Genomic DNA, 22,474 nt, shown 5'->3' on the forward strand with positions numbered 1-22,474 from the left:
CAGCGAATGCTATGAGGACTATCCGTTTAGTATGTGAAGAGTTGTTTTGCGCTTTTGAATTCCTGGAGGTCGATCCTTCTGAAGCAGAAGGTCCATGAGCAGCTTTCCCTCGATTCCTCTCAGTTGCAGGAGGTGGTGGAACTCCAAAAAATGGTCGCGTTGGAGCTGGTTTTGTTGGAGATATAGACGGAGACATTGATGGTGCAATTGTGGTGGAATTGAACAGGTTTCCTTCCCTTTCTGCATCACCAATTATTTTAAGCATACACAAGAGCAACTGAAAAAAACCCTGAAATGTCCCTATAGGATCAGTGAAACATAAAACTAGAGAGCACTTACAGGAATGCCGGAATGCCTAGGAGTTTTTCCGGTATGGGTCCAGAGAAGAGGTTATTCTCTATGTTTCTGTTTCCAAGATAAGACATTTTTTAAGGATCATCATTTGCTTAGGAGTTGGAACATTTTGTGAGAGAAAGAAACATTACAAGTCATGAAGAGGAAGGCCTTGAAGAACGTCTAGAGTTCCTGATAGCTGATTGTTCTGAACACGTCTGAGAAACTCAGATATCAGTTATGGTTAAGACCAAGAGAGACTAAGCGGGAAGTGTGAAAAAGACCAGAACTTACAATGTTGTAAGAGTTGATAAACTCTCCATTGAAGGAGGCAATGTGCCGCTTAGATTGTTAGTTGATATATCTCTGCATAAAGATATTAGATCACTAAAACAACTCATAGAAATAGTAACCGTTCACCAAAGTAGAAAAAAAGATGCATACAGATTAATCAGCCCAACAAGGTTTTGAAACACATCAGGTAGCTCTCCTGAGAGAAGGTTATCGTTTAAAGACCTGAAACGAAATGGTTTGATTTTCATTAGAACAGATAATTGGAAATAGATATTGGGAGTAATAAGAACTTACATGTCATTCAGAAAACTCAATGTTCCTAAAGATTCGGGGATGCTTCCGGTGAACTGATTAGCTGAAAGAAAACTGCCAAAAAGTAAAGACCATCATGATACTGATACAAACTGTTCAAAGCAACAAACCCTATACGAGAAAATATACATTGCTAAGGCGTATACGTACAAATGCTGCAATGTAACCGGCAAATTAGAAGGTATGATTCCTCCAATGCGATTGTTGCTGAAGTCTCTGGAGATGGCAAATACAAAAGATTAAGACTTGTCAAAATTGTCACACTTTTGTTTTGGTCAAATGCTTACATTCCCCTGATAGAAGTGAACTTAGCTAAGTTGTCACCAAGCTCTCCTTCCAAATTCGCGGCATTTACAGTTCTGTAACCATTCAAGAAAGAATTATCAGAGATAATCAAAGATAGACAAGATAACTCAAGAGTTGTTATCTTTGAAAAGACCGTACATGCTTATTATAGCTGAACCATTGCAGATAACCCCTTGCCAAGCTTCACCACATGGGTCTCCACCAGAAGCAATCCAACCAGGAAGAATAGGTCCACGAAGAGCGGCGAATAAGCCGTTAATTGCAGCAACTGATTCAATTACAACAATGTTGCTTAATTATCAGAAAACTGTGGAAGAAAATCTGAAATTCCTCAAGCAATATACACAGATCTCATTAAAAATAGTATCTCCAATAAACTCTCAATTCAAAGATGAGACAAAAAAAAAGAGAGTAAATCTAAAGCAAAATTGCAGTTTTTTCCTGAGATTAGCTTGGGAAAAATGTACTTACCATCATCAGGGTTAGTAGCAGCAAAGGAGACTGAAGGAGTACAAATCAGTAAAGACAAGAGCAGAGGAAGAAGGAGACAGTAGATCTTAGAACAGCTCCACTCTGTAATAGATCTCTTAGCAGCCATTGTTCGAAGTCAGAATGAAGTAACCAATACTAATCGAACACGACGATGTCTAGGAATCTGTAAACAAGCCATCAAAATCGAGCAAAAACCATGATGAAAGCGACAAGATTCATAACCAATCGAAGGGGAATTAAACAAGTAGCAATCTCGAGAAGAGAAGAGAAAGAAAAACTTACTGAAAAAGTAGAGGAATCGTCATCAACGATCTTAATGGTTGGTGAATTAAACGTAAAGGGGAAAGTCTTTTCCTTTAATTACACAAACCCAATCCGGGGAATAAAAATCCAAACTTTATTTTTATTTTTATGTGGGTGAGAATGAGATTTGAGACGCAACGTAAGAGCTAAGGTTCAATGAACTTTCTTTCGTCAATGAAAGTTTTAAATTTACCCTCAATAATTTGACACTCGAGAATCAGCTCGACATTCGAGGAATTCAAAGAAAGAACCAAATATCCCCAGAACGAAAAAAAAGGAAACTTTTTTCTAATTTCAGGGAAAAGTGTGGGACCAAAACCTGCGAATCAAGAGGAAAGAACAAGAGAAACCAAAAAAATTCAGAAATCGGGTTTCGGGTTTCTATGAGAAAGAGATAGTTCTTCTTTTACTGAAACAACCAGGAAACTCTGTTCATGGGGGTTTTTGATTTTTTAATAAACAAATTTTGACCAATGCTACTGTTGCTTCAGATGAGTACTATAACCATGTGAATAATATTCACATAATTAATCAATGAAAACTCTATTAATTAATCAATGATTTAACTCCATGATGTGTACAACTGTATCCTATCCCTTTATGATGTTTGGGACAAGTTGCGTCTTGATCTTCTTCAAGATTCTAAATCCGACCAGAGAGACTTGTTTCAAAGTTGTCAAGTTTTAGGACAAGAACGAGAATAATAATTAGTTGTTAGTTTGTTACTTGTTAGTTAACAGATAGATGTATCAGTTTGGTTTAATCGGTGTAACCGGTCTTAACCAGTGGATAATACATAATGTTGAAAGACACGCGCATGTCAAGGCGCGTGTGGATCGAGATAAGAAGGGACGGTGAAAAGTTGGCAACGGTAAAAGACAAAAGTAGCCGCAAGGAGAAAGAAAAAAAAAAGTTTAGTTGGAATTGGATTCTCACTACTGTTATCTTGCTGGCGAGTGTCACGTGCCCTTCACTGTCAGATGACGTCACTCACTTCCACGTCAGCTCCTCATCCGCTCTTTAGTCTTCTTCTTATTAATTATATCTCATTAGTCTTAGTAAATTAGGAGTAATCAGTAATAAGAAAACTATTAGGGACATATCTGAAATGTATAAAACTAAAGATGTTATCATATTACTCATGAGTCATGACAAAAAGGATGTGCATTACAAGGCGCCAATCCTAAATTACAACCGTGCAGCAAGTAGTTGATCTAGTAATTAATGTGGAGATAAAATTTAATGTAATATTGCCATTTTGTCTAGGTAATGGGGCCAATCCCAAACGCAAACCAGCTCATATTTTTTCTTTAAGTACCATGTGAATCCGAAAAATCCAGAGCTCGATCACAGTATGATAATTTCAAGTAAAAACATTGAAAACACCATGCTTTTATGTGAATACCACGTTCGCATTCGTATAAGTCCCACATTCGCTTCTTATGGCACTTAAACTCCCAAAGTCCCAATCCCATGCAGAAACTAACCATCCGTCGACCTACTTCATAACCAATGTTCTTTGTATTTATCTCGACTTCCAATTTTCCGACCATTTATGGAATTTTAGTATGATTTGATCATCGAAAAGCTTCATATCGACGCTCATATGTTATCCTAAATTGTTCTGGCTATTCATTTTTGTTGTAGACATCCACTAATATAATGTCCATTGAATTACTATAAGATTTTTCTTTTCAACAGATTAACATTTTGCAGTCGCGAGTTTAGGTTGGAGTCTGTTCTTGATGGGATTAATCAAAAACTGCCTCATGTAAGCTACTGTGTATGGAAAACAAGGGAATATTGTAAAAAAGGGTAAGAAACTCATTTCCATTATTATCGACTGGTGGAGTTGGACCGTTAATTCGTGATGGCCCAACAATCTCTGATATTTTTTTGCTTGGTTAATTTCGGACATTGGAATGTGATGTGTGGAGCTCTTCATTAAAGTGAATATTGCCTGTTTTGGAGTTTTGTTGGTGGAAATTTTTTTTTTTGATTAAATTACAGCGATTATTGAGATCGAGGATTTCGTTTGATCGTTAGGAAAATGATATGTCAACATCTTTGAATCTAGATCGTTAGGAAAATGAGACATTCAACAATTTATTTTGGATAAATAGACGTAATTGGCTCTTTAAAGAAATCTGGTTGCAGATTTGAGGTCTTTGGCTATTTACTAGACTATTCAATTTGGATTTTGCTCTAACAGTCTACAGTAACCCGAAAACTTAATAGTTTTCTATTTTTAAGAATGGATTGGATTGTGTTTTTTTTTTTTTGCATATGCGGATGTGAATACGATTATTTGTTATATATTAGTGATAATATTATTTTGCATAAATAGCATTATGTGCTTATAATAATCATTTTCTTCAAACCATAATCTGGAATAAAAACCGAAAGAAAATAAATGTATTTGCGTTTTTAATTTTAAAGAATGTTTGTTAAAAAAAATACTTCTTTCTTTTTATAAGATCTTTTTTAAAAGTGCAGAAGTTAAGAATTCATATAATTATAATTTTTTTCATTTTTTTTTAACATGTAAAAACAGGGGCGGATGCAGGTGAGTGGATATGGGGTCATGTGCTCCCTACTCTTTTTTTATTTTTTTTATTGAATAAACTTAAAAATATATATTTTAATATGTTATATTAGTGAATTTATAAAAAATGTGCCCCTGACTGTTAAAATAAATATGTTTTTATTGAAAGTGCCTCTAATAAAAAAAAAAAATTTGATCAGCCACTGTGTAAAAATACATTATTTAATACTTAGTTATAAAATTCAACCTTGTTGTAAAAAAAAAAAAAAAGTTATAAAATTCAACCAATACTATAAAATACAAATGGTCAATTGATCATAAGTTGATAACATATTAATACAAATGGTATTTTAATTATATAAATAAAGCCAACTAATCAAAAGAAATATTACATAATAGTATAATACAAATGGTAATGCATACGTTGCATATGAAGAATGTATGCGTCACTAAAATTCTTCTAGTTACTTGGGTTAGGTACGATGTAAAAGCAAGAAATGTGTGCCACCCTTCGTTAGTAATACAGAGATGCATCACTTTCTCACTAACTGTTCTCTTTTATCAGATGTCTTCTTCACTTCCTTAAATCAACATCTAATAAATGTTTTTTCTTTGGATTTTTATTTTATGAATTCAAGTAGGCCACTTGTCTTTGCCTTTGCCTTATAATTGTGTGTTTGTGACATCTAATAAATGTTTTCCTTGGTATTTAATTTAATTTTCTTGTCAACTTCTTGGTATTTAAATGATTTTTTTGTATTATTATTTTTGTCAAATTAGATCAATTTCCTTTTCTTTTCATTTTAATTGTATTTAGTGTTTTTTTATTGTATTTAGTTATTAACTACTCTTTCCGTTTTACAAAGAGTGTTGTAAACTACACATTACTAACTATTGTATTTAGTGTTTTTTTTATTGTATTTAGTTACTAACTACTCCTTCCGTTTCACAAAGAACGACACTCTTTGTGAAACGGAGAGAGTAGTAAACTACACATTACCTCTCGCCTACGCACTGAATGCTCACTACTGTCATATCTCTCATTTCAGGCATAAGTAGTGTTCTGTTAGCTTTCATTCTAACCTTAATTTGTTGAAATAATAAAATTTAGATACTCAATATTTTAACCAAAGATTTAACATTATTCTTTTATTATTCCTTGTAAATGGTCAAATCTGAGTAGACTAACACAGCCGCCATTGGAATCAGGGAGACAAAAAAAACACCAAACTAAATTTTTAAAAACTGGTTTCTCTAGTCATAAGCTGAACTGCGGAATCTCTTGACAGTAGAATCATCAAGTATGTTAAGCATAACCGAATTGGTCGTACACCTAGGAGTCTTAAACTGGTTCAAGCCACCACATTTCCCAACGCACATTTCCGCCACTTTCCCAAACGTGCCTCCTTCCACCACACGTAGCTCGAGCGGTCCGATCGACTTCATACGCCTCGACACAACGTAACCATGGTCCACAAAACCAGCATCCATCTCTCTGCAACATTCTTCAAGAGCCTTATCCTCTGCTTCTCCTCTGATTTCCCAGTAGATTATGTAGTGACCAGGACGAGCTGTAACGTCTGCGTGGCTCGTAAAGTCAACAACTTCGGCTTGTGTGGTTCGGCTCAGCAGCTGAGACGCCTTGTCGACTACTCTCTGAAGATCCTTCTCTGTGTTCTTGTCAATGTTGATGGTTAAGATGAGTTTTCTTCTGTATATGAAACTTAGCTTTGGTGTGCCTTTGTAAAAACCAGTCACTTCAACGACGTCTCCTAATCTGTACCTGTAAAGACCTGAATAAAACAGAGCAAGTGAAGATACAGAGGAAAGATGAGGCGCAAGCTCGTTACTTATTGACTTTGGAAAATGCTACGGAGTTTTGCCTTTACCTGTGAAAGTGGTAAGAACAAGCTCGTACTCCTGTCCGAGTTTGACTTGAGAGAGGGGCACAGGTTTTTCTTCGACAAAGTCGACATCAGTAGATACGTCTTGATGATTCTGCTGCCTGTAAAGTGGTATAAACTCGAAGTAACTAAAAGTGGGAATCACAGCAAAGCTCACGTCTTCTGGGGGAAGATGAGGATCAACGTTCACGCCGATCCAGCTCTCTGTTGACCCATAATCTGCGCTCACCAGAGGCAAACCGCCAGCATAATGTCTCAGCTTTTTCAGGTATGGCAACATGGAACCTGTCATGATTGAAGAGATGTATTTTGCGTTTGGCCATAGTTTAGGAATCAAACCCAACCATCCGAGACTTGATTCCAGCTCTAAGCAGATCTCTTCAATATGAGAAGCAAGAGATGGGTTTGGTCTGATCAGAGCCAATACAGCTTTTCTCATATTGGGCAGAGTGATTCTTGAGCTAAGATTGCCTTCCTTGATGTCAGCACATATCTCTCTCCAGACTTCTTGGAAAAAGGAGAAAGCTTGGACAATGGTGTAGGAAAAAGCAGAGGCCACAAACTCTACTTGAGTAGAGAAATGGAGACCAAGTATGAGATGACAGTACGTGGACTGCCCGAAATCACCTCCCGAGATGACCTCTTGTGGGCTACAAGTGAAGGACTTTGTTGTCTCTTGCTTAGCTTTAAACTCTTTGCTCGCATAGTAATGTGTTGTGGCCGTTCCTACAGTCAATCCTCCTAGCGTCTTAAATTCCTTCCCAGCGTATATAAACTCAAGAATCCTTCCTCCTTCCTTTATTGGATAAAACCTTTAAGAAAAAGCATAGTAGGAGCTGGTGAGCAGATAAAAGACTTTTTTCATGGAAAAAGAAAGGACAAGAAATGGAAAGGAAACCTTGATCTGTAAGCCGCTGATAATCTGAAAATTTGAAGAGTAGTTTGCGAACTATGGCGAGTAAACGGAACATACTTTTGTCTCCCTTCTGTTGTTCCAGAGCTTTGTCAAAAAGGGATAAGAGTGAACATATATCACAAACACACACACACACACACACATACACAAATCCAAAGATGCATATACTCATGAATATAGAAATAAACCTGAGGGACAAAACAGTGATGGGCTCTTGAGTAAGTAAAGGAGAAGTCTCTCCATCTGCAATTCTTTGAATATAAGGATCTAAATCAGCATGTGAAACAATAGGCACCAAGGAAGTAAAGAGAGTTTCCAAGGTGTAATCGTCCATCTCCTCTACATTAGGAGTCCCAAGCCATTTCCTCAGATACTCCACTCCGGAGTTGAGCTCAAGAATCCGGCGCAGCGTCTCGCTTTGAGCCTTGCAGGCTTTCTCGGACACACACTCGAACCAACCAATAACATCATCATACCCAGCTTCTACAGTTTCCATCCAAGATTAGGCTTTTAAGGCACTTTTGTTGTATCTCAGCGATGCAAAATGAGTAGAATTCTTAAGGCAACATATAGGCGAGAGTAGTGGTCATTGACCACTCTCTTTGTCTTGAGACAAATAGAAGTGAGATTTTCTTTCTGTGTATTATGGTTCTCACCTTTTCGTGTCTCCTTATTTGTCTTTAAAATATGAAAACACATCTCAGATACCTCCATAAATGTCACGGAGATTACCGTCCACAGGTTCTATCTTCACTTATTATAGCTATTAATGTGTTTTCACAGACCCAAGAGTATCACTGTCTCAACATGTGCTCCAGGAACCAACCTTAACCACAATGTATCTTACAACCTCATCCAGTGTGGTCCCATGATTAGCGTCTTGCCTCCTAGAAATCAAAACCCCTTGATCTTGTGACATCTCTTTCAACTCATTTCCTTCAATAATTCAGAGAATATAGCCAAGTATTAGGCAAAGATTAAATCAAGAGAGCTCATTATTAACATCTAGTATTTGAGCAATCTAGCAATAGAATTTTTTGTTCTTTCTAAAATGTGGCCAATCCTTGATGTTTCTTTCTCTGCACATATCTGGGTAAGCAAGTAGGGCCATGCTACTAGCCATCACATGTTGCACAAGATTTTTTTTTCCTTGGTGCAGGCTGGCTCTTCCCTCAGCCTCAACCTTCACAGGCCCACCACCACTTTGAATGGATCAAACATTAAAGTCTCTTTCTCTCTCCCTTTTCCGTGTAGCTAACCACAAAATATCCATCAAGGTTTGCAGGTCAACGAATCTTTCCTAAATATCTTGATGGCTGATTAATTCCCTAAACATCCTATCAAGCTCTCTCCGTAAAGGAATTAACTTTGATATGAGAGCCAAAAACAGAAACGTCAATAGCTCATCTCATCTCCGAGATGCCATACAAAAAACGTGCCAACTACATTACCAGTCTGTAATTCCTCCTCATTTTGCAGAGTCTCCAATCAAGAAGCTATATGCATTAGGCAGAACCCAATAGCCCATTCTCCTCAGTTTCTTGATACATAGCTACACTCTCTGCATAAACATACATGGATCATCGTCATATATTCAATCTAACCGAGCTCCAAATTATCCAGTCTCCATAGCTCTAAGTTTCTCCACAGCTTTATTGGGGTACACTACCTTACAATTCATGCCTGTTGCGAGTAACAACAACATATGGTCTGATCCTGCAACTGTAAATAACCTCAAAGACGTGCTTTTTCGGACCAATGAACAAGTATATAAAGTGGGTTCGATCTCATTTTCTCCCTCTTCTACCATCTCAAGCTTTCCATCAATAGCTAAGAAATCCGATTTAAGGAGCTTGGAGCAGAACCCGTCTAGATTAGATTCCGTGGAAGCCGAACCATCGAGGAGGTAGAGAATTTGGCTCACTCATGGAAAAGGCTACATCACGAGTCGTCTTCACGCTTGCGGCTTGCCCAACTTATACGGAAAGTGGCTTCCGCTCAACTCTTATGATCGGGATCTTTCCCAAACTGCGGTAGTGCCGGCGACCACGGTGTGTATAGTCCTTTGTAACATGTCTTGGTCTTAAACAAACCTGTTGCGACTGGTTGCAACCGGTCCTATGGTCTAGCGGTTAGGACATTGGACTCTGAATCCAGTAACCCGAGTTCAATTCTCGGTAGGACCTTTTTTTTTCTCCCTTGGAGTTGCAAACCGGCCGGTTTAATTCAACCGAAATATGTACTACCGAGTCGGTCAATAAAGTCTGCATTTTTTTGGCCGACGAACTTTCTCACCTTTTCGCGGTGAGAGCCAACGAGAAGAGAAAATTTGCAAAGGTTCTTCCTTTGAGAAGTGTAAAGCCCATGGCAGCTCTATGTTGTTCGACCACCATCGTCCTCTCAGGGAAGCTTTCTCCACGGATTAGAACCCATAATCAATCCCCTAGACTCAATCGGTTAAAGAAACAGAAACGATTGATATTTACCGGGAGAAAAAGTTTGATCGTTGGATCCATTATTGAAGATAGAGGAACATCAATTGATGTTAAAAGTGACAGTTTCAAGCCAGAAGAAGAAAAATATGAAGAAGAAGAAGAAGAAGAAAAAGATAAAGACTCGGATCGGCTGATGAGTCGAGGAATCAACGCGGCCATAGTTCTCGCCGCCGGTACTGTTGCGGTTACTAAGCTTTTATCTATCGATCATGACTATTGGCATGTAAGCTTAGAACTTTTCTCTCCTATGATTAATTGATTATTCGATTTCTGCAAAGCTTTCTCCTTTGAAATTTTTATGTAATCATTGTTTGTTATAATGTCCTTGTTAGGGTTGGACTCTGTACGAGATACTTAGGTATGCACCTGAACACAACTGGGTTGCATATGAACAAATCCTCAAAACAAACCCAGTTTTGGCGAAAATGGCCATCAGTGGAATTGTGTATTCTCTAGGAGATTGGATTGCACAAGTAAGAAAAACTAAAAAACCCCTCTTAAAAGGCTTCTCAATTTGAGTTCTCTCTGACCATTTGGCTATCAATTTACGTAGTGTTACGAGGGAAAACCGCTGTTTGAGTTTGATCGAACTCGTGTACTTAGATCAGGTCTTGTTGGATTCACCCTCCATGGTTCACTCTCTCATTATTACTACCAGTTCTGCGAGGTATTAAAAACAAAAAAAAAGTCAATCTTTTTCTGTCAAGATCGGTTGTAATCAACATGTTATTGATACAATATCCTTTTTTTGTTTACAAGGCTCTATTTCCTTTCCAAGAATGGTGGGTAGTCCCTGCAAAAGTGGCGTTTGATCAAACCGTATGGTCAGCAATTTGGAACACTATCTACTTTACAGTTTTAGGTCTCCTGCGTTTCCAATCCCCAGCTGAGGTTTTCAGCGAAATCAAGACGACATTTTGGCCAATGATCACTGTAATTATCTCTCCTTGCCTTTGTCTTCTTCATAATAATCATGTAAAGCTTAAGTTGAGTCTCTTTTTTTCACTTTTTCTAAATGTATTTTGTCATGATTTTGTTTGTGCAGGCAGGCTGGAAACTCTGGCCATTGGCTCACTTGGTTACATACGGTGTAATTCCTGTAGACCAAAGACTTCTTTGGGTTGATTGTATTGAACTCATTTGGGTCACTATACTGTCGACGTGAGTTTTCCTTCATCTTTCATTTTTTTTTTGTTTCCAGTCTATTTGAACATATTGCACATACTATCATGACGAGGAGTTTAGTCTCGCCATTGTCATTACCTGATTTTCATTTTGAATTCTTGGAAGTTACTCTAATGAAAAGGCAGAGGCGCAAGCATTAGGGGAAACAAGCTCCAGTACTCACTTGAACGAGGTTTATAACTGTTCCTTTTGTTTCAAGAATCTCTCTTCGAATTTCAATCTTGACCATTTGGATGTTTGATCTGATCGTTATTCTAAGCTGTTTTGTTATCTGCAAATACTACAGGACTAGGAGATATCTGAAGATCTTATATACTGATAGCACAAGGTGATGAAGAACATCAAGCACAGTTTTTTCTTTTTCTTGTATAGATAGAAACCTAAAACATGTATATATACATTTGATTATGGATTCCAAGAGAGAATCAATGTGGCAAATCTATTGTGCAATACATCAAACACGAAACCCCAGCCAAAAAAGAAAAAGACAGATTGAGCGGTTCACAATGCTCACGACAAACATAGTTTTTTCAAGATCAGTTCTCAGAAAGAACATTAAAAGCTAATCTCAAGTCTTGGACTTGTCTTTAGAGAATCTCGGAAGCTGAACGAGTGAGTTCACTCGTGTAACACCTTCTAGCCCCAACCAGTTTTGATCTCCTACAGTTTTCTCATCCTCTGCATCAGTCTCTGTATTCAAATTACCGTAAGTATCATTTTCATGATCTGATGATGATCTAACTGTGAAGTTTCTTTGTAGACATGGTTCTGATCTTTGGCCATCATCTGATTCTACTGCATTTGTGGCTGAAGAGAAGCCATGTTCATCGTAATCCGACTCAGAATCCATTTTCCCATCAAGAAACAAACACACCACTGCACAATCGTCCATTTTCGAAGTTGGGTACTTCAGTTTCCATTCACGCGCAGCCGAGTTCACCAAGATCCTAGCTGCTGATGCCCGGCTTGAAGCTGAAGCTACAATATCAACCACTTCTTCGTTGCTTAGCACATCCCAAACCTGTTCAATCAAAGCTCACGGATCAGTAAAACCTCTGTCTTGAGGCCCAAAAACCGATAAAGTCATTTGCTTGCTTACTCCATCTGAGGCAAGAACAATGAATTGATCTTTGTCTGTAAGAACACGGTGAGTGAACTCGGGTATGGAAATGACTCCGTACTCTTTCAGACAAAAATCACCAAACGCCCTAGCCATGGCCAATCCAGGAGCATCATCAAAAGGTAGCCAAACTCTCGACACCTCTGGCTCATCTTCCAGCGCAAAGACTCGACCTTTACACCGTTTGATCCTCTCAGCTTCCCCTATCATACCATACAAAACAGTAACATCATAATTAGACTAAAAGAAAAAACAGATTGCGAAAAGGTGTTGAGTATCACATACTCGGTAAATCTGGCTTCAGATCAACTGTTAGTTGAGTTGCCACCATAGTGTCATTGTGGTCTTTTGATCCAAGGATGGCCCGAGAATCCCCAATGTTTCCCATGAAGAGATTAGACCCCTGAACAATCAACAGACAACTTCTTAGATCAGAGGAAAACATGACTGAAGCCGAAAAGAGAGCTCTTTTGTTCTTCAGGTTTACCTGTTTGAGAATTGTAACAGCAGTGCTGCCACTACAGAAACAGTCCACATTAGGATGAGACCGTAGTTCCTTATCCATGGCTTTAAACGATTTCAAGAAAGCTTCTCCCCACAAGCCTTTTAGTCTATCCTCATCAGATCCTTCTTTAACAGCTTCTTGGACAGCTGATTTGCTAAAATTTCTTCTGAATCGAGTTCCTTTAGAACCATTTTGCTTCGACTGAAGCGTATGAAAGAAAGACTGCAACTTCACAGGCAATGTGTCTCTCACTTTACGAGCAACAAGATGACCATAAGGACCATGACCATCAAATACACCACAAAAGGTCACATCTTCAGACATAAAATCCTACAACGCAATACCAAGCCCCGCTTTATAGTTATCCACATTGTTAGAAATACAAAAAAGGAGAGAGAGAGAGAAGAACTCACTTCCCACACAATCATGGCGTCCTGATTAATACCCTTGCGTCCTTGTTGAGTGAAAATGCAAGAGCTCCTGCTCTTGCTGCTGGTGATGATCCGATTTGGTACAGAGCTCAGGTTTTGCAATGAGACTATGTGGTCTGAAAACGTTCTCTTGGCCCTTTTGCTCATACAACAACGGATCCCCAGATATGGTCGACGCACAGGGTTCTCTCCATTGCTCCAGCTACTGCAAGTACTCTTACTACTAGTCGACACACAACCCCCCATTGTTCAATCCCAGCGAAGAAGATAAGATCTTTCTATAGAACTATGCTTTTGTACCAAAAACAGATCTCCAATATTATGCTTAAGCAGAAAATTTTGTCAAGCAGAGAGCTTTTACAAGAGTGTTTCGATTAATAGTATTTACTTCTATATGACCTGAAAACAATACAGAGAATAGTTAATTAACTAACTAGTTTTACTGCAGTTTCAGTAAGCCTCAACATGTCATAAAGACCAAATTCCAACATGTGATGTTAGCAATAGAATAGAGTATATACATTACTAAATAGACTGTCTTCATTGTTTCTCACTGACACATTACCAGCCTTTGGAGCTTATTAATCTATGTTCTGGTCTTGTTTACTAATCTCTGTGATAAAATAATATAAGTAGGACCTACATGAATCACAAAACAGGAAAAATATGTAACAAAAAAAGATACTGAAAGAAGTAGACAAGATGAAGAACATAGTTTGCCCACATGTCTATGTACACATTAGTCGAAGACACACAATGGTTCTGTACATCTTTCATATTCTACAGGCGTAAATCATCAATTTTCTATCTGATAATCATATTATTCTTTTACATTTTCCACCTAGAAACTAAACCCATGAGGTAGTTCTATAATGTTTTAGAGAAAATGGCGTTTTATCTGAATAGTGAGAACTGAAACATCCTGAAGCAGATCAGTAGAAGGAACTCTAGTTGGCAAAATCCAAATTCTCTCTAGATATTTCGTTTAATTTTTTTTTAGCTCTATAATTCAGGAACTAGACACGTAAATGCAAATTCTGAAGAACAGAGACTAAGCAACAATAAAGCTTGGGGTAAAGCTATTCACTTTATAGGAATCCAATGTACGTAAAGTAACTCGGGGAAAAGATTTTCCTCTGAAATTTCCCGGAAACCAAACTAGTGCAGAGTGATGAAGAGGATAAAAACTAAATGTTTGAGCAGATCATACGAAGCGGACCAGACAGATGCCTTCAAAAAGGTAACAACAAGAAACCCATAAAGAGAAACAGACGATTCGACATCAAATTTAGAAAATATGAGCGACTTAAAAGGAAAAGAACTCACCTTTGTATTGTTGGGTGATTCTGAAATCAAGAACAGTTGATTCACAGACAAGGAGTGTGGGAAGTGCGAGAGACAGAGAGAGAGCAGAGAGACAGAGAGAGAAATAGTCAGTTTACTGAGAAGTAGCTATAGAGAATGGTTGGGATCTCATTAATTGAGAGTGAAAAAAAGAACACAGGAGAATGATAAGAGAGAAACAAAGGTTTTTTTTTTCAGTTTTCACCAAAAAATTTATCTTTTGTTTTCTTTTATGAAATATCAGAACTGCTTTAGTGCTTTGCTATCAGCCTATCACCTTTCTACGAACATCTTCAAAATACACTGTATTTTTAATGTATGAAAAATCTTATATTTGAGGTTTGAGGATGATGCTCTCTAATAATAAAAATATTATATTTTGCATTTTAGTCTTCACTATTAATAATACCTTAAAAATATTATACTTTGCATTTTAATCCTTATTATTAATAATAATTAATTAAAATCATAAAACTTTGATATAACTATAAAAACACATATTAAAAAATATTATAGGCAATATTAATTAATACAATTTTAATATAATATTACATATAAATAATAATAATATACACAAATTAAATCATAAATTACAAACAAAATATCAATTTATTCAATTAAACTACTACCATAATGCTTCTATCAATCAAAATTACTACTATTTGTCATTATTATTTTTATTTTAAATTATTTTTAAAACTTTTATGTGTATATATAATTTATCCATAAAGATATATGTGAAATATTAATAAGATATTAAATTAGAAGAGTTGAAATGATAAACACAAAAGTTATTATGATTAATTTTAAAACATATAACTGAAAAGACTGAAATGTAAATAAAAAAGATGACACCTCAAATTTGAGGTGTTGAACAGTGAAACCTCAAATATAAGGTGTCACTGTTCAACACCTCAAAATTTGAGGTTTTAAGGTATCTCTTAAAGTACATAAAACCTTATATTTGAAGTTATAAGAGTATCTCCAATGGTTGACTCTATTTTTGGCTCTAAATATAGAGTTTTCTAAGTAAAAATAGAGAAGGGGTTTACTCCAATGGTCATCTCTATATCTAACTCTAAAAATAAATATTATATTTTATTTTTTAGTATTCATTGCTGATAAGGCCTTCTATTTTTAAAATTTTAAAAATATTCTTTCTATTTTATTTTGAGTTAAAATAATTTTAAAAATTTAAAATATATATTGTTATTAAAATTTAAGTTAAAATAATTTTATAATAAGTTATTAGTAGTATAAATTAAATTCAGTGTAATATTATTACTTATATTATTGTTTAGGTATAAAATAAAAAGATATTAAAATTAGAGGATTGTTTTGTAAATAAAAAAATTCTGCTCTAAAAATAGAGCAATGAACAGTGTTGCTCCAAATATAGAGCAACACTGTTCATTTCTCTATTTATAGACCAATATATAGAGTACCATTGCAGTTCATTTTACTCTAAAAATAGAGTTTAGAGTAAGATATAGAGCACCATTGGAGATGTTTTAAGGGCATCTCCAAGAGAGACTTCATTTTTGAAGATCCAGAAACTTCAAATTTGAAGTTTTAGCTGTTTCTCTCCAAGAGTGACACTTCAAAATAAACTTCAAAAACTTTATACTTTGCATTATAGTCCTTACTTTTTATAATAATTAGCTAAACTCATTAAATAATATAAATATCAATAAAACACACATTAAAAATTACAGATAATATTAATTAATTAAACATCATTAATATTATAAAAAACACACAAACATAATTAGAAATAGCAAAATAGAATACTAAATTATTCACTAACATTGTTTCTGTAATACTCCCATATATGATCAATCAATGCCTTTCGAAATGATATATATGGACAATATTTTGGTGGTCTTGGAGGTTCAGGATCAAATTTGCCTGATTATTAGTATTGTTGTAGTATTTTAATTTGTGTAATATTTATGTGTGCTTGTAATTTTTTTTAAGAACTTTATGTTGTATTAATAAATCTGTATAATAATATTATGTTATATTTATATGTATTTGTAGTTTATTTTTTGTAATGTTTTTATGTGATGTTTTAATTTGAAGTTGTTTTCTTTAATTTGAAATTACAATTATAAAAAATATATATGAAATAATTATCAGATATATTATAAAATTAAAATGATAAAAAACATAAATAAAGACATTATTTATAAAGATAGTTAATTATAAGGACCAAAATACAATAGAAAAGATGAATCTTCAAATTTGAAGATCTGAATAGTAAAACTTCAAATATAAAGTGTCACTGTTCAAATTTTCAAATTTTGAAGATTTAAAATCTCTTTTAGAGTGCATAAAACTTCAAAATTTAAAGATATGAAATGTCTCCTGGAGATGCTCTAAGGTGTCTCTTTGGAGATGCTATAAATCTCATACACTTAATAGTGAAAATGAAAATTTGAATAGTTTGGGCAAACTAAAACAAGTTCGGACACCTCCATCACAATTTTTAAATTACAACTATTTTTAAAATCGTAAATCGTTTGCTCAAACACACCCTAATTGTCAAAAACATGTGAAAAGACATGTGTTTCCTGCTAGTTAAGACATTTCGATATACGTGACTAACTATGGGTGGGATAACTCCGATTTTATCAACTATTCTTTCTATTTCTATTTAAGGCATGTAACAATGGTAAACCATGATTAAAATTGCATTAGAAGTATTCAAACTCTAGGCCATCACATGATTAATTTTCAACTATTATTCGATTACCATGAGTTTATATTAGAAGATATTCTTTCCATAAATTATTTTTGATATATTTAGGTTGAACTAGACTTAGGTGTCCGTGTATATTGTCTTTTCAAGAAATCTTTAAATCCATAAAACTTCTGGTTTTTTTTTTTGTTGTAAATATAACATTTGTGGACATAGAATGAGCTCATTATATAATTCCAAAAAAGAAAAAATACATGAGCAGTATGCATGTCGGGAAAAATATGGAATACGTAATATTTTAGATTCAGAATAAATATTTGTTTCTAAAACCGTGTCGCAAAGGGGAAAACAAATGTCTTTGGATCAAGTTTTTTTCTTTAGTGTCGAAAGCTATGATGATTAGGATGGGCATGAATCTTAGCTTTGATTGCATCACTAACAGTAATACCTGTTTCCCATCACCTACATGATTCACTCCTTTTTTCCCAACTTTATTTTATTTAATTTCATGATGTTACTTGTCCAATGATTTTACGCATTTACACAAGCTCTGACTTTTTCATAATTTGTGTGTGTATGCTATTTAATTTTGTAAGTGAAAATTCATCCACTTGGATTCACTCTTTAAACTTTTCCAGTTGTGTTGAAAAATACGTATGTAAATGTCTAATCCTCTTTCTAGTGTTCATACTTTGAGAGTACAAATATAATTTTATTCTTATACTTTTATTTTCCCTCCTTTGTGTTTCCTAATTAAAGCGACGCGACAATCAAGATAAGATTTTTATGGGCACTACAAAATCGATACGTTCTTCCACTTTTTTCTCCACATCCTAATCCATTTTATCCTTTCTGTTTATTTAAACGTTTATTTGGGTAGATTCTTTATTTCTTTTTATATTTTCTTATGAAATGTTTTTTATTCAAACAGTTTGAAATAAATATTACAAGTCAAAAGCAACAAATCTGCTCTTTTGTTTTTTATTTATTTTTGGCCAAAGTACCCAAACCTCTCAGACATGAATATTTTAAGGGGTAACAGATGAAAAATTCATTGAAATTTTCAAATACACTAACTAGTTATTTATAGGACCCTTCTATTATTGATAGAAAAATATTGTAAAAAAATGTGAAATTAATATGTATTTATCTTGAACTTACTTACTCAAATTGTAAGTTAATTTAGAGGTTTGTTTACTAGAATTAGCTTTAATTAAATCCAAACAAATACTGTTTACGTTCCTTTAAATATTTATGGCTTTGATATATAATCCTATATTGTAGTGGTAAAAGGTAAAGTATTCTTTGATTAGGATGTCTAAGTCCATCTCATCACAAGAACCATGCAATAGTACACAAACCCCAAACTTATAGGTTCGAAATATCATCTGTCCATAAAACAAGAAAAGAGAGAAAGGCATGGGAAATAAGTAGAAAGGATGTCCTGTGCTAGAAGAAAAAGAAAGGCATCATCATCATCATCCCATGTGTATGAGTATGATATTGATAGCGATTGTTGCCATGTGGTGGTGGGTCACTTTCACCGTATGCTACAGCCTATATGTAGATCATATAGCCCATATATGCATTAAATCGTATTAGCAATCTTTGTATATTAGACACTACATAACGAATGTAGGTCGCAAAAATCATCTCTAAATCTCATTTTTAAGCTCTGTTTTATAGTTCTAGACGATAGTGTTGGTTTAATTGAAGATTCAGGTTGTCTCAATGTTTTGGTATATGCCGTTCTAATCCATCGATTTAGTTTACCAATGACAGTAACGAAATAAACCAACAAAACCATCATTTTTTATCAAAAGTATTAGACCATGTCCATCGGGGTTCTTCAAGAGTTCATAGTTCGGGGTTCTTCAAGAGTTCATAGTTCATGATACAGGTTTTAAGACGAAATCTAATAAAATAATAATAAGAAAGGTAGAGATTCATGGTCCAGGTTCTTCCCGACGAATCTGAAGAGATGATATTATCACATATGGAACATTGTAATTGGTCAAAAAAAATAATTTTCGAATTTAAAAAAATTAAAAAAAATAAAAAAAGTATTATTATATTCGGATAAACTCCTTCCTTAAAAATTCACTGATGAACATGCTCTTAGTCGTTGTCTATAGATTCTCTAAACTATACACATATAACGAAATAATGCAGAATTTTAGTAAGGCACTGTCACTAAACGAAACTGACTTTAACGAAAAATAAAAAAACTATATCAAAAACCTAATATATAACGAAATCTTTTGTAGAGTTTTTAAATTAGGTTATGATTTGAATTGTTTGTAGTTATATAATTATGAGCCAAAACTTACTTACAGTATATTGTTCTATGATATGATTTTATTTTTGAAAATTATAATTTAAAATATGTTTAAATATATTGAGGTTAACCAGTTCAATTGACTCACAAAGTTTATGGATTTTGATGGTTCTTTATCCGGGTTGATAGTTTTTTATAGAAATCTAACCAGGTCGCTAATCCAGTCAGACCCGTTTTATAAACACTGCTTCTAAATAACTAAACAACGCTGCGTTTCGATACACCATATTCCAAGTCGTTTTAGTATATACAGAAAAATGCTTAATCTACTTTGGGATCATGTTTAGTAAGAATTAAGATCTATCGACGATGAAGAGTATAAGGGGCTAAGAAACGCAAAACGTAGAGGATGTTAAATTACGGGCCAGGCCCATACGAAGTCCATTTGATATGTGAATGAAATGATATTAAGGGAATTCCATTTGAAATGTGAGTTGACAATAGTATAGTAGTTAAGTTCGGAGGAGAAAATGTTTCTCATTATCCTCTTTCTCTTTATATCATGGTTACTTCTTCTTGCCTAAGTTACAAGGAATTGATTTCAGTGGTTTTCACTGCTGCCTGCTGGTTTACTCCTTTGTTGGATATTTATAATTATCCCTAATTCTGAATATAAATGCCCAATTGTGTAATTAGACGGTCAAGAATATTAATTATACCATACCGAAGATAGCGTTGCATAGCAAATGCATCACTCAGTTACCTTCAAATAAGGTTAAGAAATAGCCAAATGAACACAATACTAGCTCTTTGCACACAGACACACACACAAAATAACACAATGCTAGTTCTAGCAGGAGAAAAAGAACTTAGACATGTACATTTTCCTCAACAAAAAAAGGGATGTTCACAATCTGGAAACTCAGTCAGAGGTTCATAAGATTTGGTTTGCAGCAACATACCTCGATGTCCCCCAATCCAGCAACTTCAAAAGCTGAAAAGCCATTCATGCACACACAAAACATACAACAACTTTTCCACAACAATGTTTTTACTATTCAGAAGTTTGATTACAGTTAGTCAAGAGATATGTAGTGCTACTGAGTTATACAGAAAAGAAAGAACATATCGACCTTGTTACTGTAATATCCAGCTGCATAACCACCTGGTAAACACATGAAATCGTGAATGAGTAAAAGAAGCTATTGAATGCACTTAATTATGCTATATACGTAAGCGGTAAGCACATGAGGGTTTACTTGCAAATATATGGCTATTGCGTGGATTTTTTTTTTTTTATATCTATGGACCGAATTGGTTATATCTATAATATTAAAACAGAAGCACATTTAGTACTTGCTTCTAAACACTCCCAAATTTTTTTAAAAAATATTTTGAAAAATAGTTTTAAAATTATCCTAAATTATTGTAATATTATTTTGAAACATATTTTCTTTTTTATATAAAAAAATCCGAAAATTAGATATGAATTTAGATAACTAAAGATTTCCTTAAATATATGTCATATTTAATTTAAAATTCAAACTATTTTTGTAATTAAATTTAATTCTAAAAAATAATATCCATTTAAATTATTTTATACTTCTTTAATTATAGATCAGATTTAATTTAAAATTTGAAAATTTAAATAATTTTTTTAGAAAAACAAATATGATTAAAATAATACCTTATTGTATTTTTTAATCATATTCAATCAGAGTAAAATTTCACATATTAAAAACTACTAAATATTAATATTATATGGTAATTTGATGGGGTGGATTAGTTTTTTTTTTATAATTGCAGTCTTATATTCATAACATGCAAGATATTAAGATAAATATTATTTCAAATTAGTAAATAATTATATTATATAGTAATATGACGGACGGGTTAGAATTATGATTTAGTAACTACAGTTTTTTTGGATTAATAGAATAAGTGAGTTAAAAATATATTTTTATAATAACGATTTTTTTTTCGATTAATAGAATGATCGGATTAGAATTATGTTTTTATGATCATGGTCATAATATAGTAGAAAAAATTAAAAAATAAATTATATTTAAACACAAAAATAAATCTTTGTCATTTATTAAAAAATTATATCTATAAATAAAACATAAATAATATTATAAATTTTAATTAAAAAAATTTTCCGTGCGAATGCACGGAGTAAAATTTAGTATGATCTTAAGATTGTTGTATGCAACTGATAGTATCAAAGTTGTCTGAAAAGGCATTAAAAGTCTCATCGAGCCTTTTAATCGAGCTTAATTGGGCTAAAAGATAAAATCAAATAAAAATCTCAAAAGATTTAATTAGAATCTAAAATCTTATCTGAAAAAAATATCCAAAGTGGTATTCTAATGTTTTCATCCTTTATATTTTTGTTTTGTCGGCAATGTTTCATCCTTAAGCCTACGATGTAAATAACGCTAGATGCCATAATTCCAACGATACGTCGTTAATTTTTCATTTCCAAAATCCCGACAATGGTCTCTGCCACATAAACCATACATTTACCACTACTAATATAATAATATGTCTGTTTTGTAGACAAAAACCAGATTTTAAGATAGTCAAAACGATATCAACTTTACCAATTCGGTAGTTAAAACTATATTAATTCGATCCATTTCATTCATTTGGATCGAACTATATCAAAGTCGAAATATAAATCGAATAAATTTGATTCATTTGGATAAACATTTCGTTTTGGTTTGAGCTCTACCCCTATCTGAAAAGAAAACTATTTATTAAGTATAAAAATAAAAGATTGTGTATTTAATTTTTCAGAAAAAAAGGTAAGTGATGGCTAGCTCAATGAAAATTGCACGGCCGGCGTCTGTATTCACTTGCTACGTGTCATGAAAACTACCACATGGGGCAAAGTCCAAAACCACTACTAACTTCAAAAACAAAACTAACTAAAAATAAATAAATAAAGAGATTGGTTAATGTGATTTATTTATTTTTATAAAATTTATCTTCAGATTGGGATAGACCT

The 22,474-nt window shown here is 34.0% G+C and overlaps 4 protein-coding genes and 1 non-coding gene across 6 annotated transcripts in view; 2 read left to right on the forward strand and 3 right to left on the reverse strand.

Annotated features, from left to right (window-relative positions):
• The window catches only part of LOC18015203 (protein STRUBBELIG-RECEPTOR FAMILY 3), a 4,994-nt gene extending 2,491 nt beyond the window's left edge, over positions 1 to 2,503 (reverse strand). Inside the window, exons 1-11 of the mRNA XM_006396503.2 lie at positions 2,020 to 2,503; positions 1,717 to 1,900; positions 1,384 to 1,513; positions 1,227 to 1,298; positions 1,090 to 1,155; positions 922 to 993; positions 778 to 849; positions 628 to 699; positions 486 to 551; positions 340 to 405; positions 11 to 236 (exon numbers count right to left, since the gene is read on the reverse strand). Of these exons, the coding sequence (XP_006396566.2) occupies positions 11 to 236; positions 340 to 405; positions 486 to 551; positions 628 to 699; positions 778 to 849; positions 922 to 993; positions 1,090 to 1,155; positions 1,227 to 1,298; positions 1,384 to 1,513; positions 1,717 to 1,843 (969 nt within the window). The 5' untranslated portion in view covers positions 1,844 to 1,900; positions 2,020 to 2,503. The remainder of the gene's footprint in view (positions 1 to 10; positions 237 to 339; positions 406 to 485; positions 552 to 627; positions 700 to 777; positions 850 to 921; positions 994 to 1,089; positions 1,156 to 1,226; positions 1,299 to 1,383; positions 1,514 to 1,716; positions 1,901 to 2,019) is intronic.
• A 3,203-nt stretch (positions 2,504 to 5,706) lies between these two features.
• On the reverse strand, positions 5,707 to 8,096 carry LOC18015204 (indole-3-acetic acid-amido synthetase GH3.10). Of its 2 annotated transcripts, none has more exons than XM_006396506.2 (4): positions 7,594 to 8,096; positions 7,388 to 7,489; positions 6,475 to 7,301; positions 5,707 to 6,378 (listed from the first exon to the last, which is right to left on the reverse strand). In XM_006396506.2, exons 1-4 carry the CDS (start codon positions 7,899 to 7,901, stop codon positions 5,840 to 5,842), a joined length of 1,776 nt encoding a protein of 591 aa, XP_006396569.1. In that variant the 5' UTR covers positions 7,902 to 8,096; the 3' UTR covers positions 5,707 to 5,839. The 2 variants fall into 2 exon arrangements, with proteins under 2 accessions (XP_006396569.1, XP_006396568.1); XM_006396505.2 differs by having other exon boundaries at positions 7,388 to 7,475; positions 7,594 to 8,077.
• A 748-nt stretch (positions 8,097 to 8,844) lies between these two features.
• On the forward strand, positions 8,845 to 11,551 carry LOC18015106 (protein SYM1). Its single transcript, XM_006396507.2, has 7 exons — positions 8,845 to 10,123; positions 10,233 to 10,373; positions 10,454 to 10,567; positions 10,660 to 10,833; positions 10,946 to 11,061; positions 11,191 to 11,257; positions 11,372 to 11,551. Exons 1-7 carry the CDS (start codon positions 9,770 to 9,772, stop codon positions 11,375 to 11,377), a joined length of 972 nt encoding a protein of 323 aa, XP_006396570.1. The 5' UTR covers positions 8,845 to 9,769; the 3' UTR covers positions 11,378 to 11,551.
• TRNAQ-CUG lies at positions 9,520 to 9,591 on the forward strand. Its single transcript has one exon. It is a non-coding gene; the product is annotated as a tRNA-Gln (tRNA).
• A 102-nt stretch (positions 11,552 to 11,653) lies between the features above and the next one.
• Positions 11,654 to 14,644, reverse strand: LOC18015200 (probable protein phosphatase 2C 52). The gene is made up of 6 exons (XM_006396508.2): positions 14,468 to 14,644; positions 13,124 to 13,540; positions 12,693 to 13,040; positions 12,491 to 12,608; positions 12,185 to 12,408; positions 11,654 to 12,106 (listed from the first exon to the last, which is right to left on the reverse strand). The coding sequence occupies exons 2-6, from the start codon at positions 13,385 to 13,387 to the stop codon at positions 11,654 to 11,656; spliced, it is 1,407 nt and encodes a 468-aa protein (XP_006396571.1). The 5' UTR covers positions 13,388 to 13,540; positions 14,468 to 14,644.
• Between the last annotated feature and the right edge of the window lie 7,830 nt (positions 14,645 to 22,474).

The sequence above is a fragment of the Eutrema salsugineum genome, unplaced genomic scaffold (assembly GCF_000478725.1).
Source record: "Eutrema salsugineum unplaced genomic scaffold, Eutsalg1_0 scaffold_3, whole genome shotgun sequence".
Lineage (NCBI taxonomy): Eukaryota > Viridiplantae > Streptophyta > Magnoliopsida > Brassicales > Brassicaceae > Eutrema > Eutrema salsugineum.

Excerpts from the sequence above, each read along its gene's own strand:
- LOC18015204 (XM_006396506.2), bottom strand. The coding sequence starts at position 7,901 with ATGGAAACTGTAGAAGCTGGGTATGATGATGTTATTGGTTGGTTCGAG. Across the intron at positions 7,302-7,387 it reads TCAGCGGCTTACAGATCAAG|GTTTTATCCAATAAAGGAAG; the intron begins GTTTCCTTTCCA and ends TTTTTCTTAAAG. Across the intron at positions 6,379-6,474 it reads TGTTCTTACCACTTTCACAG|GTCTTTACAGGTACAGATTA; the intron begins GTAAAGGCAAAA and ends TGTTTTATTCAG.
- LOC18015106 (XM_006396507.2), top strand. The coding sequence starts at position 9,770 with ATGGCAGCTCTATGTTGTTCGACCACCATCGTCCTCTCAGGGAAGCTT. Across the intron at positions 10,124-10,232 it reads TCGATCATGACTATTGGCAT|GGTTGGACTCTGTACGAGAT; the intron begins GTAAGCTTAGAA and ends TGTCCTTGTTAG. Across the intron at positions 10,374-10,453 it reads TAGGAGATTGGATTGCACAA|TGTTACGAGGGAAAACCGCT; the intron begins GTAAGAAAAACT and ends CAATTTACGTAG.
- LOC18015200 (XM_006396508.2), bottom strand. The coding sequence starts at position 13,387 with ATGGGGGGTTGTGTGTCGACTAGTAGTAAGAGTACTTGCAGTAGCTGG. Across the intron at positions 13,041-13,123 it reads ACGCCATGATTGTGTGGGAA|GATTTTATGTCTGAAGATGT; the intron begins GTGAGTTCTTCT and ends ATTGCGTTGTAG. Across the intron at positions 12,107-12,184 it reads TTGTTCTTGCCTCAGATGGA|GTTTGGGATGTGCTAAGCAA; the intron begins GTAAGCAAGCAA and ends TTGATTGAACAG.